We start from the raw sequence: 13,413 nt of genomic DNA, 5'->3' as shown, positions 1-13,413 counted from the left end.
GTTTTATTCTCCCTAACAAGGAGAGTGCTGCACTCATTTTCCCACTTAAACATCTTCTGATGACTGATGACTCTGGAAACAAAGGGGAGTTAATTTAGGGTCCAGTTTGCTTCAGATGAATGTGTTTGTACAAAGTGATGAAAATTACACTATTCTCAGAAATTCTCAGTGGTGCTGCATTCACTTACACATTTAACAAGCAAACAAAAAAGCTGTGTGAGGAGTTTGAACCCTGCTAACTTTCACTCCAATACAACCAGCCCACTTCTGTTAAACGCAACATTTTCCAGTGTTCCCAAAAACTATCAGGGGATGCTTTTCCCCTGCAGAAAATCACAAAGTTTCACTGATGTTTGGCATAAATCCTTTTATTAAGAGAGTACTGAGGACTCTCTTTTTTCCAATCTCCAGTAAATGAGTAGTGGATTAATGGTGGTCACAAAATGCACTGTTTGACTTGAATAATGTTCCTATCACAGTTCCTGAAGTTTTTGGTACAGCAGAGAAATGAGAATTTTAAAAAGAAAGAAAAGGTTCAAGAGTGCCTGAATATCCTTAATTACTTCTGTAACAGACAAAAGCATTCCAGTGCTGCAAACTGTTAATAAGAAAAGACTTTGATCTGTTTCGTTTTAAGTATAAAAAAAAAAAAATGCAGACAGAGAATCCTGTCTTCATAAATGCGGCCGCCATCAGCAATGACGTCATCAGGAACAACGGGACTTTCTAGTATTTGCAATCCTTGTTTGCTTTTAACTTCAGTGTCTGTAAACATTCCTCAAAACTATTTCTGAACAGTTTCTGAAGTTTCATGAGCTGCAAATAAATGATGTCCTGTAAGTCCTTGTTCAGTGAACCTCTCGACTGTGAGGGGAAAACTCTCTGACGGAGGTTTCAGAAAGGAAGATGTTGTTCAAGTTGTTCAATCCTCCACACTCTTTGTGTTGTACAGCCACAGGAGCGCAAGACTCGCTCAGCCATGATGTATGCAACAGGAAATCCCACCTGCGGCATTATGACACTTGGACTATTTTCACTTGTGATATCTTGTCTAGACCGTACCTAGTGTTGCTTTAAGCTTTGGAATATTTCATTTTAATTTAGCGTTTCACTTTGAGTGCCTTAGTTTTACTTATTTCTTCTTCTTTTTTTTACTTTTGAGTTTTTGTTTGGTATCTTTCATATTTATATTTAAGTGAGCATCTGTAACAAAACACTTATACTCCTGGAAGTTATAGAGAAATTAAGAAATATTCTGATTTTGACTCTGAAAACCCCGTTCACAGAGCTACCCACAGCCGGGGGGTGCATCCTTGCCAGTCAGCCAGGCAAGGCAAGTTTATTTATATAGCACAATTCAACAACAAGGTGATTCAAAGTGCTTTACAGAGACATTAAAAAACAAAAACAATAAAAAGCATGATTTAAAATTGATTTAAAAAAAACAGTAGATAAAATCAGAACAGTAGATAAAATCAGTAGTTAAAATGAAGTTTTGAAATTTAAGCTTAAAAGTGTGGATTTGGTGTTTTATTCAAATGCAGCTGAGAAAGGTGAGTCTTCAACCTGGATTTAAATAAACTGAGTGTTTCAGCTGATCTGAGGCTTTCTGGGAGTTTGTTCCAGATATAAGGAGCATAAAAGCTGAATGCAGCTTCTCCGTGTCTGGTTCTGACTCTGGGAACTGATAAAAAACCGGATCCAGATGACCTGAGGGATCTGGAGGTCAATGGGTAGTCCGTGAGTCTAAACGAGTTACCAGCATCAGAACTTTAAAGTCTATCCTCTGACGGACAGGCAGCCAGTGTAAAGACCTCAGAGCTGGACTGATGTGGTCCACTTTTTTGGTCTTAGTGAGGACTCGAGCAGCAGAGTTCTGAATGAGCTGTAGTTGTCTGACTGATTTTTTAGGTAGACCTGTAAAGATGCTGTTACAGTAATCAAGCCTACTAAAGATGAATGCATGGACTAGTTTTTCCAGGTCCTGTTGAGACATCAGATCTTTTATCCTTGAAATATTCTTGAGGTGATAGTAAGCTGACTTTGTTATTGTCTTAATGTGTTTTTCTAAGTTTAGGTCTGCATCCATCACTACACCCAAATTTCTCGCCTGGTTTGTGGTTTTTAGGTGTATAGATTGAAGTTCTCTGGTGACCTGTAATCGTTTTTCTTTGGCACCAAAGACTATTACCTCAGTTTTGTTTTTGTTTAGCTGGAGAAAATTGTGGCACAACCAGTCATTAATTTCCTCAATGCATTTACCAAGAGCCTGTACAGGGCCTCGGTCTCCTGGTGACATTGTGATATATATTTGTGTGTCATCTGCATAGCTGTGATAGTTTATTTTGTTGTTCTTTATAATCTGTGCCAGTGGGAGCATGTAAATGTTAAACAGAAGGGGTCCCAAGAGGAATGGGGAACCACATGTGATACTTGTCTGCTCAGATGTGAAGTTACCTATTGATACAAAGTATTTCCTGTTTTCTAAGTATGTTTTGAACCAGTTTTCAGTATCACGTTTGGATACCATTAGTACAGTCAAAGAGCCTGTCCTAGTTCTTCAGCGCCTTTTGGAGTAATATGTTGTTGTGTAAACATACTGTATCAAAATAGCTGCAGCTGAGATCCAGTAAAACATATTAGACTGGACATTTTTTCCAACTGTCCTGTTATTCAGACATATGTCATTAAAGCGACTGGCAGACAGCGGTTTCACAGCGTGCTGTGGGGTTCTGGTCTAAAAAACTGACCCTCGGAAGGCATCGATAGAGTTATTCTGCTGTTTTAAGAAGTAACTGAGCTGTTGAGAAACTGCTTTTTCAATGATCTTACTTAAAAACGGGAGATTTGAGATCGGCCTGTAGTTGTTCATTTGTGTCTTGTCAAGATTGTCCTTTTTCAGTATAGGTTTGATTACAGCAGTTTTTAGTGATTCTGGAAACACACCTGATAATAAAGAAAAGTTGACGATCTGTAACAGGTCTGACTCTAAAGTCTTTGAGACCTTTTTGAAAAAACTTGTTGGCAGGACATCTAAACAGCAGGAGGAGGAGTTCAGTTGACCTAAGATGTCCTCCAGGTCTTTGCTGTTAATAGGGTGAAACTGTTTCATGGTGTTTAAACAGTTTTTCGGTGGACACAGTACATATCCTGGATCTGCTGTTGATGTACCAATTGCTTGTCTAATCTTTTGGATTTTGTCTGTGAAGAATTTGGCAAAGTCATTGCAGGCCATGGTCGAATGAAGTTCAGCTGCCACTGACACAGGAGGGTTTGTTAGCCTGTCAACTGTAGAAAATAAGACCCGAGCATTATGACTGTTTTTGGTGATGATGTCAGAGAAGTAGGACCTCCTTGCACTCCTCAGTTGTAAATTATAATTGTGAAGTTTCTCTTTATAGATGTCATAATGAACCTGGAGGTTTGTTTTTCTCCATCTGCACTCAGCTTTCCTACACTCTCTTTTTTCATTTTTCACTAGTGTGGAGTTTCTCCATGGAGACTTTTTCCTTCCAGAGATAACCTTCACCTTAATGGGAGCAATTGTGTCCATTACATTTAACATGTTAGCATTGAAGCTATTGACGAGCTCATTGACTGACCCTCCGGACAGGTCAGGTGTTAATGGGAAGACCTGGTTAAAAATTGCACTACTGTGTTCAGTTATACACCGTTTTGTGATCACTGTTGTTGATATATTTGTGTGGGCTGAGATTTTACTTTCAAAGAAAACACAGTAATGATCAGACAGGCCCACATCAGACACAGTAACCTTTGAAATGCTCAGGCCTTGGAGATCAGTAGGTCAAGAGTGTGTCCTCTATTATGTGTGGCCTCTGTTACATGCTGAGTCAGCCCAAAGTTGCCCAGAGTGTTACTCAGGTCTTTAGTCCCTTTGTCCTGAGGGTTGTCCACATGGATGTTAAAATCCCCAACAATAATTACACAGTCAAAATCAACACAGATCACAGACAGCAGTTCACTGAGGTCATTAAAAAAGTCTGTGCAGTATTTGGGAGGCCTGTAAACATTAAGAAACACAACTTTGGATGGGGCCTTCAGCTGTAAAGCCACATATTCAAAAGACTGAAAACTTCCAGGAGATAGCTGCTTACATTGAAATGATTCATTAAATAAGACAGCAACCCCTCCTCCTCTCCTGCTCACCCTGGCCTCACTGATAAAACTGTAGTTAGGAGGGGTCGTCTCGATGAGAACAGCTCCACTGTTACTTTGGTCCAACCAAGTTTCAGTTAAAAACATAAAATCAAGGCTGTGCTCAGTGATTAAATCATTAATTAAAAATGTTTTCCCAGCTAAAGATCTAACGTTTAATAAAGCCAACTTAAGTGTTTTAGAGGTATTATTTGCCCCCTCGTGTTTGGGAGCGGTCAATGTAACTTCAATTGCTCTGTTGAGGGCGGGGCTCAATGGCGAACCTTTGGTTGCTCTGGTGGGGGGTTTATGGGGGGCAAAAACGGATTGGACCGGGGGGTAGATCTGAGCCCAGCATTGACCCACTCCATCATCTCCTCAGTGAATTTCAGGTGTGGCGAGGAGGGAGAAAGGGAGGTGGAGGAGGGAGATGACCTGTCAGGGGTTTGGGGGACAGGGGAAGGTCGTGGTCCCTGGTCCTGGTCGTTGGTGTTGTTGAGAGAGTTGGAAGCAAATAGGGACCCCTCTTCTTGCCTCTGATGTCTCTCCTTTCTGAAGCTTTTCCGGCGTGGGGGCAGATGAGGCTCCTCCTCAAGGTTTCTGCTGGGCTTTGTCTGTTCTTGGAGTACTGTTTGTTCCTCTTTATGAGATAACTCCTCGTTTATCTCAGCTTTAGCACCAAGCACAGATGGATGACGTATGGAATAAAACAAGTTGGAGGTGAACGGTTTCACTGCTGACTTGTTAAAATTAAAGCCATTTGCTTTAAACAGATGCCTGCGTTCCCAAAAAATATTAAAGTTGTTGATAAAATGCACTGAGTGGTCAGCACATGCTGATATAAGCCATTTATTCAGTGCAAGCAACCTGCTGAATCTCTCGTCTCCTCCAGCAAACTTTTCCCACTTAGTTTTGCTGGTGACCTTAACTTCTTTGGCCTGTGGAGATAACGCTGTGGGGATTGTGATCAATAAACAGATTCTTGTAACCTCAGTGCAGTTTTGTACCTAAAACTTAATAATTTACAAATGTGCTACAAGTGAGTATTTATCCATTTGTATCACTGCAAAACAACAATAATTCAAATAGTTTGACATTTTTAAGTTAAAAATACATAGAAATTAAACAAAAACAGATAAATGTGGCCTTTATTGCACATTAATCTTGAAATTTAGAAACGTTACAAAAAGTTAAAGAAAATACATTTGACTTTTTTTTTCTGGTTTTACATGCAGCGTCACGTATTTTAATACAAGAAGCACTCCAAGAGCGCAAACCTCCACCAAGCTTACTCACTCTTGGCAAGTATTCACTGTGAAGGGAATAGCATTGTACTTGGTACATTATGTAGAAGTGGGTGATAGATAACAGGTGTTTGTGAGGATTAAACTCCATAACATTATTCTCCAATATATTTCTCTTTCTCTTGAAAATGCTTTTTCGGTCAAACTGGCAAAAACGTCGATGTCAAATGTAAAAGTGAGATGACATGATATGTTGATGCAAACAATAATATGATATATGAAATTCCCATATACAAGTATAATTTCTTACAGTTCTTATGGTTTTACCTTATATGACCTTGAAGAAGAGGTCAGAGTTAATAATCAGTTATTTAGAATTCCCGTATGTCATTCCCCATATAAATGAATGTTTTCAATACAAACAACTGCAGTAAGAAGCATAGTTTTAAAAAGGATTCACTTTTACCTTCAGATCAGATCAGCTCAGAGGTCAAATATCACATGATATTTGAAATCCTTACACAGTACTTTCTATCTGTTGACAACACACAACACACTTGTAAGAATCAGTTTCTAAGTTATGAGCCTTTTTGTCAATTTGTGATCATTAAATTATTCAGTTGACCTTTAACACCTTGGTGGATGTTTGGCAAATGTCGATATATTAGCATTAACATGATCCCACTCCACACCTACACCTAAACTACACCTACACTGTTGTATCAGAATGAACTCTTTTCGAGCTATTGTGTTTGCAGACACAATGGCATGGATGCAAACACCTCCAAAAACAAGCCTTCTTGGTGAGGGTAATGATTTTTTTTTTTTTTTTGTTTTACTATGATGAGATTAACCAGTAAATCCAGAACGCCAGGAATAGGTTAACAGTTGCCCAAACCACTGCTGCATTTTCTTCTTGCCAGCACTGAGGACACATCCATTGCCTTTGAAATAGTTAGTTGGCACCTCCTGGGAGCCTGGGTTGAGATGGGAAGCCTCATTTTCTGACTGAGGAGCAAGTTTGATTAAAAGTGAAAAAGAACGCGTAGCATGACTTCACACATTGTACGTGTTTAATAAAACTGGCACAGCGTTCGTTCAGATGTCAGCGCTAATCCTGTTGGCATGCTATAGCTTATTTTTGATGCGACTGCTGCTCTTCCAGAGCATTTTGGTTGGAGCTTGTGATCTTGAAATTTTATTCTCATGCTGCAGATGTGCCAACACGAATAGACTTCTGACAGAAACTTTTTGGCTCGGTGGCTGGCATGAAATAAGGAAACCTTACACTGAACCAAGTGCCGTGCACTGAACAGTCCGGAATAAATATACATGCCTTTCGAGGCTGGCACCTGCTGCTTCAGACACATGTTTAATTCAGCGTGTGCAGAGTGGGAGTGCTGTTCTGGTTCAGGTTCAGCTGAGATTTATAAGTAATAAAAACTTTAGTTATGCCTCAGTTTACTTTGTGCTTATGTGCATTTTATCTTTTCTTCTGACAGTTATGTCTTAGTAAGAGTCACTAAACGCAGCAGAATATTTGAAGTTGTGAGGGATGTTCAGTTTGAACTTTCTCTGTGTGTTTTCTCTCGCTGTTCTGGCTCATTGAACTCCAAACATTCAGAGTTCAGTGTAGTAGTTTAAATCTGAATGAAGCCCATCTTTCTGGTAAACTTGAAACAGTGTTTAAGCTGTGATCTATAAATAAGTCTTGTGGGCCTATTGTGCTCATTCATGCGAGGATTTTGTAAAGACTTTAGGTGTCCCACTCCTGTTTTTCTGTTCCGCAAAGATGCTCCCAAGTGCTGCTGTGAGCCTCAGATGGACCGTTTGGTAAAGTTGGCATCTGGACAGACTTTACAGCATTATTTTTATTGTGTGACCTGCATAATTAGAACAAAAAGCAGAATGAAATGGCTCTTAAACAGATAAGCATAAAATCTAAGGAGTTATTGGGGTTTCTTTTTTATTAGCCTTTTATGCCTTTCCTTATTTTTCTGCCATGTGAGCATACACACTTGCCAGCCACTTTAGTTGCTTAGTTGCATATATCATATATCTATAAGCAGCCAATCACAAGCCAGCAACTTGGTACATTTATGCATGCAGACATGGTCAAGATGACCCTGAATGTGGCCTGGTTGTTGGTGCCAGACAGCCTGGACTGAGCGTTTAGGAAAATTCTGTGATTTTCACACACAACCATCTCTGACCCAAAAAAGTGAAAATGTCCAATGAGCTTACCGTTCTATGGGCGAGGTCAAAGGAAAATTGACTTCCTCAGGGAGAGGAAAGCAACATTAACCCAAATAACCACTTGTTAAAACCAAGGTAGGCAGAAGACCATCTCTTGAAGCAGGTGGGCTACAGTAGCAGAAGACTACACTAAGTGCCTTTCTTATCAGCTGAGAACAGGAAGGTGAGGGTTTAATTACGCAGACTCACCAAAGTTAAACAACAGAAGATTGTAGAACAGAAAGCTCTACAAATTGTCCCCTTGACTGCACCAAAAGAGTTGAGAGAAGTATCTGTTTTGTAAAGTGGAACAGAGAAATTGCTAATATGAGCACAGTCTATCTAGCAGCTGTGAGTGAATGTTAGCGCAGTCCTCATCCTCACAAGCAGTGCAACTTTGTTTACTAGCTGGTTCTGTCACAGGCACAAATTCACACATTATCAACTGCCACTGGATGAATATGTTCTTGTCCAGTTGAGTGTGGCTGCTTACTTTTTGCAATTTGTTCAGCTGCCAAAAAAGAAATATGTGCTTTTTCTAAAGTTGCTTTCCTGAGCTTGTATTCTTCAACGTTTCACGGTTCAAGGTCTTTAAGCTCCAGGTGCTTTGTGATGAAAAGCAGCTTTAGCTTAGCTAGATTCATGACTTCAGGTGACAGGTGACACATTTTTGTTTTCTGTTGCTGTTCCCAGTTAAACCAAAGTTGAGATGACTTTGATTAGTTTAGTTGATTTGGGCTTAGCCCCACTTGTAGTAAAGTAAAGTAGTAAAAATGCATCTGTTGTCACTAGCTAGGTAGGCTAACGGCTGGAATGTGTATCAGGTGCGTCCTGAGGAAAGTGATCAAAGTGAGTGATGGACAACAGATTTATGTGATTTATGTGATATGTCACAGTCATATGAGGTTTTATTGGCCCAAATGTTGAATGCACGTCTTTATTTTATGGCATAGTCGGTCACATATGTAGTTACAGACATTTTTAATGATATGCCTAACTTTTTTTGGTTTATCATCAGGTCATACCCGTTTCAGGTGTATTTTAATGAATTTAAAGGCATTTTACTTCATAATGTAAAATGTTTTTTTTGGTTCCTTTCTATTGTTTGCTATATTGAAATAAAAGAAGTGCAGAATGACATCTGGCCTGCGTGCATCAAAGCTTTTTTTCTACTGTTTGTACTCCAGCTCGAGTTGACCTGCTGTCTTACTTTTATCAGTGCCATCACAGTTATTTTTTCTCTAATAATTAGTCAGTGAAATGAGATCAGGTGGATTTCCGTTCTGCCCTGGAAGAGGTCAAAGCAAGCAGACAGTCAGCGTCTTCTTCAGCCTGAGGCTGCAACTCACTGCATTAGTCAGCAAATCTGGCGGTTTGTGTTTGGATAGCGGCCTGGATTGTTTCTGTGCTGAGGGGAAAAACCACATGCAAGCTGAGCGGCCACTTTGCGAATAGCAAAGTGGCCGAATGAGTTGCTGGTGTTTCTTGAATACTGAGTGTTCAATTTGGCATGGACAGGAAAATGAAGAGGTTCAAATGTGATAGCAGCCCTCAGGACATCATTCAGAAAGTAACATGATCAAATATTCAGGAACACAGTCAGCAAGTTCAGTGATCATTCAAAAGCAAATGAGATTGCTGGCATCCTGCAGGTTGACCTCACCGATGCCTCATTTGCAGCCCTCATCGCCCTTTGGCAAAGTTGGTAGCTTAAAGCAGTAGCCGGTTCACTCCATCTCAAACCGTAATCTAGATCCTTATTTATTTTACACTTGTGTACCCTGAACTCTGTTGTAGCTACACCCATTAGGCTTAGCTTAGCAAAAAGCCTGGAAAGCAAAGAGCATAATTCTGCACTGCTATGCTGCACCACTGTTTAACATGTTTGATCCATACAAATCGAAAATTGTAACGGGGTCATGTGGGGATTTGTGCGTGGCTACTTTTTAGTAGCGGTTTAGTGCCACAGCTGGAGAATGAAACCTATGAAACATGTTAATTAGCTAGCTTTTGAGGCGCTAGTAGGTTGAATTTTTTTATTTATTTATTTATTTATTTATTTTTTATCTTTGGCAGAATGAGGATAAGCTAAGCTAACTGTGTGTTGGCTGTTTTATTCTCTGCTCTTTGTTTTTTGCGGCATACCGACTCATTTCTGCCTTTTGGGGTTAATTAAGTCTTTGGTTAAACTTGCTTAAGAATTTTGATTTAACATAAAGTAAAGAAGGCTGCTGGTTGTTTAAAAAAGGTAAAACCAACTTGTTTACGTTGTCTGTTTGAAGCACTGTAAAACATGTGTGGGAACATCTTTGCCTTGTTTGATGCTAAACCCTTAGTCACTGTGTAGTTTCACTTGGATTTGATCTAATGGTCTCATCCTGTGAAGGAACTAAAACTATTTACATGTGAGTAAATAGATAACATATAAATCTGGGATGATTTACTAATCATTAACTCATTAGTCAATAAATTTCAGTTTTGAAATGGTTATTTATTAAGGCAAAGGCTGATTAGGTTCCAGTGCTTGCACCTGGGCATTTTCACTGCAATGTATCCTTAAGCCACTTAACACTGATCTATAAATTATTCAAGCATAAAAAAGGCAGATGGACGAGTGTTGTGTTTACACTAAGACAGTTTAGCAAAAACACTGAAATGCAGTTGGGCTGCATTTCAGTGTCTTGAACCCTTAATAAAGTCCCCTGTCTGCAGCCGTGACTCTGTCTCACTTCATGCCGATAATAAGTGCTTGTTAACCATTGGTAGATGTGGAGACTTGAAGGCTTTCTTATAGCTGTGTATTGATCGGCACCTGAACTCATGCACTAGTTTGTTAGTCGAGTCAGGAGCATATGGGAGGTTGATGGGTTTTAATTTTTTTAATTAGTTTTTGTTCTGTGTGTGTTTTTCTGTAGCCTCTGATGCCAAGGAGCAGCAGTTTTGGATCAGCCAGCTCCAAGCATGTGCCAGACGTCACTCTGACAGCAGTGCCAAGGTAAAACACACACACACACACAGACACACACACAGACACAGAAACATGTTATAAACATGACCCTGGTCTAAGCTCTTGGTGTCTGTTGCTGAGGAAGATAAGTCAGCAGAGAACCTTGACATTTCCCTCGAGATTAATGTTCTGTTGTGTGTCTGTTTATAAAGGCCTGAAATAGAATACTGTTGCAAACTCATACTGGGTTCAGTACAAAGTTTTTTTTGTTGTTTTTGTTTATTTGTTTTTGACAGGAGTAGGATTTTCCTCAGGTGGAAAACTCTGTGCAGCGTACCTAAAGGAATTCCTGCCCTCTTTCTTTTTATTTTGCTTTTAAGCGGCTGGCTTTGAGTAAATGGAAAAGTGACAGATTTCTTCCTGTCATTTTAAGTTTCAATTGGTCTCTTAATTAACGACCCATCACAAGATACAGTCTAGATTATAATACTCCTGATCTTATTTAGTCGTGAACTGGATTAATTTGTCCCAGATTTGGCTGTTTGCGATCTTCCTTAACTTCTCAGTTGATTTTAATTGACAATAAAATCTTTCTTTCAGCACTTCGCGCGCTACAATAACCTGTGACTTGCTATGGATTGTGAGCCAGATGAGCTACTACTGTTTTTATTATTTCTTCCTGTCATTGATTCGTAGTCATAGTGCACTAAAATATCATTTTTTCCGCTTCTTTAAAAACAAAAAACAAGTGACTTCAAAGAGTTATTGGGTTATAGCTTCCCAAAGCGTTTGTGTTATAGCAGGATAAACAACAATGAACTCCAGCTGCATCCTGAATTTCAAAGTGAGTGTAGTACATCGGCTCTTGTACTTATTTGACAATGATCTTGGATGGTGATGAAACAAACTGAAATGGATGACATGAAAGTAATAGTGCTGAATAGTTTTAACCTCGACACACTGCGCGTGGCATCTTCTTTTGGGTGATTTACAGAGGTTTGTTACATTTTCCGATTCTTCTCTGCACTCGCCCTATGAATGCTCATCACAGTGAGCAAATCTGCAGTCAGAAGACTTTATTAAATGCCATCCAGATAAATGCCACATCTCTGCCGACAACAAGTACTGTTATGTTTCCAGATGAACTATGTGCCTCTGACTTTGTGAGCGACTCATTCTAAAAGGAAACAAATAATATGAAAAAGAAAGTGAACGAGACACACAGAAATGTGTTAATGTACGCAAGAAATAAAATGAAAACGGCAACAAAAGTGAGGCTGACACCCTTTGCCCAACTCATCTCATCTGTCTTGTGAAGCTTTGCCTGCTGATTTATCTGAGAGTATTTTTAGTCCTTCCTTTGATTTAGTGATTTAGGGAAATATCGTGTAGTAGAGCGCTCCTGCTGCTTTAATAAAGGATGCATGTGCAGCTAAGAGTCCCTGGCGTCACTGTCCTCTTCTTATCGCTGTATGCTCACTCCAGATGGATTACTGAGTTGGGTGCATTATAACTACCTTCATCAAAAACTGTATTTTTTTTCCAAATATGGATTTCATGGAATAATGTTTGGGCCATTGCTTCTTTGGGGGTTTAGTGTGGTCGTCAAGGGATTAGTTCTATGTGTGTCGGTGTGTGTGTGCTGCCTGTATCTCTGTGGGGTGTATCCCCATTCGTCTGATCCAGTGGAGAATGAGGCTTGTTATAGAGCTCCTTGTGGAGCTCCACAGCCGGTGGTGACAGTGTGAAAATCAGCAGTGCATGAACAAGAGAAAGAATCCAAACTGTGTTATTTCTGCAAACTTTTGGTATTAAAGTTAGGTTTTTGCATCAGATTGCAGTTACTCAGAATGTACTTCATCGTTTGTTTTTTGAGTAAAGTTTAGAGCTGATGCTATTAGCCACTTCATTATATGAACATCTGTACAAACTGTTAGTTTGGAAAAGCTTGTTTGAGGCTATCACTATCTGGTACTGCAACGCTGGAATATGTAGAGTTCACAGCGTTTATCTTTTGAGTTATCTCTTTTGTGCCTCGTAAAATTGCAGCAGTAAGGTAACAACTTTTGCTCTGAGGGTGAGGTTTCTGATTTCTGGTTTGTTTTGGACTTTTTCCAAGTTTCACTCTTTGTTTTCCAAACAATTTGGGATCTTCCATGAAAGCTAAGGTCAAATGCAGGAATCTGCTAGATACCAAAGTATTCTGAGGTACTATCTTTGCGAATGATATCAACCCACAGGAAAGAACACCCACCAGTGATACACATTGCCAAGGGGTTACTAAGTGGACTTCTGGGCTAATTTATATTCTCGAACATAGATAAAGCCTACAGGATAAAAAGAGAAACAAACTTTTAGATTTAGATTTTAATCACCATAATATTTTACTTGTAATGCAAAGATTTTTGAGTGTAGTGATTTTCCTGGCATTTTTTTCACTTTAGCTTCATGAATAGAAAAGAAATACTTGTGTATGTATTCACTATGTTTGCATACTAAATTTGCAGAACTTTAAAGATGACTTTAAGATGAAATTTGTATTTTTATACATTTTTTTTTCTACTGTTCTTCGCTCTTTGGAAGCAGCTGCTTTTTTCAAATAGGTTTTCTTCTTTTTTACTTAGTTTATGCTTTTTGTTTCAGGTGAGGAAGCTAAAGGGCTCAGATGAACACTTGAGTGTGGAAAGAGCAGGAGGAGGCCAGGAGCTGCTGGTGAGTAAATGACAGACAAATATTACACACACACACACACACACACACACACACACACACACACACACACACACACACACAGGTTCACCTTCAAATGCTTCAAATGTTAAACCATGAGAG

The 13,413-nt window shown here is 39.4% G+C and overlaps 1 protein-coding gene across 2 annotated transcripts in view; it reads left to right on the top strand.

Moving 5' to 3' along the window:
- LOC102294758 (oxysterol-binding protein-related protein 10) overlaps nucleotides 1–13,413 on the top strand; it is a 92,174-nt gene that overhangs the window by 24,263 nt on the left and 54,498 nt on the right. For both annotated transcript variants that reach the window (XM_005927666.3, XM_005927665.3), the window contains exons 3-4: nucleotides 10,550–10,629; nucleotides 13,225–13,293. In XM_005927666.3, coding sequence (XP_005927728.1) covers nucleotides 10,550–10,629; nucleotides 13,225–13,293 — 149 coding nt within the window. The remainder of the gene's footprint in view (nucleotides 1–10,549; nucleotides 10,630–13,224; nucleotides 13,294–13,413) is intronic.

Source organism: Haplochromis burtoni, unplaced genomic scaffold, assembly GCF_018398535.1.
Source record: "Haplochromis burtoni strain Fernald_Lab_line unplaced genomic scaffold, NCSU_Asbu1 Contig_90, whole genome shotgun sequence".
Taxonomy (NCBI): Eukaryota; Metazoa; Chordata; class Actinopteri; order Cichliformes; family Cichlidae; genus Haplochromis; species Haplochromis burtoni.
The sequence above is the reverse complement of the archived record's forward strand: the minus strand, read 5'-3'. Positions and strand labels throughout refer to the sequence as shown.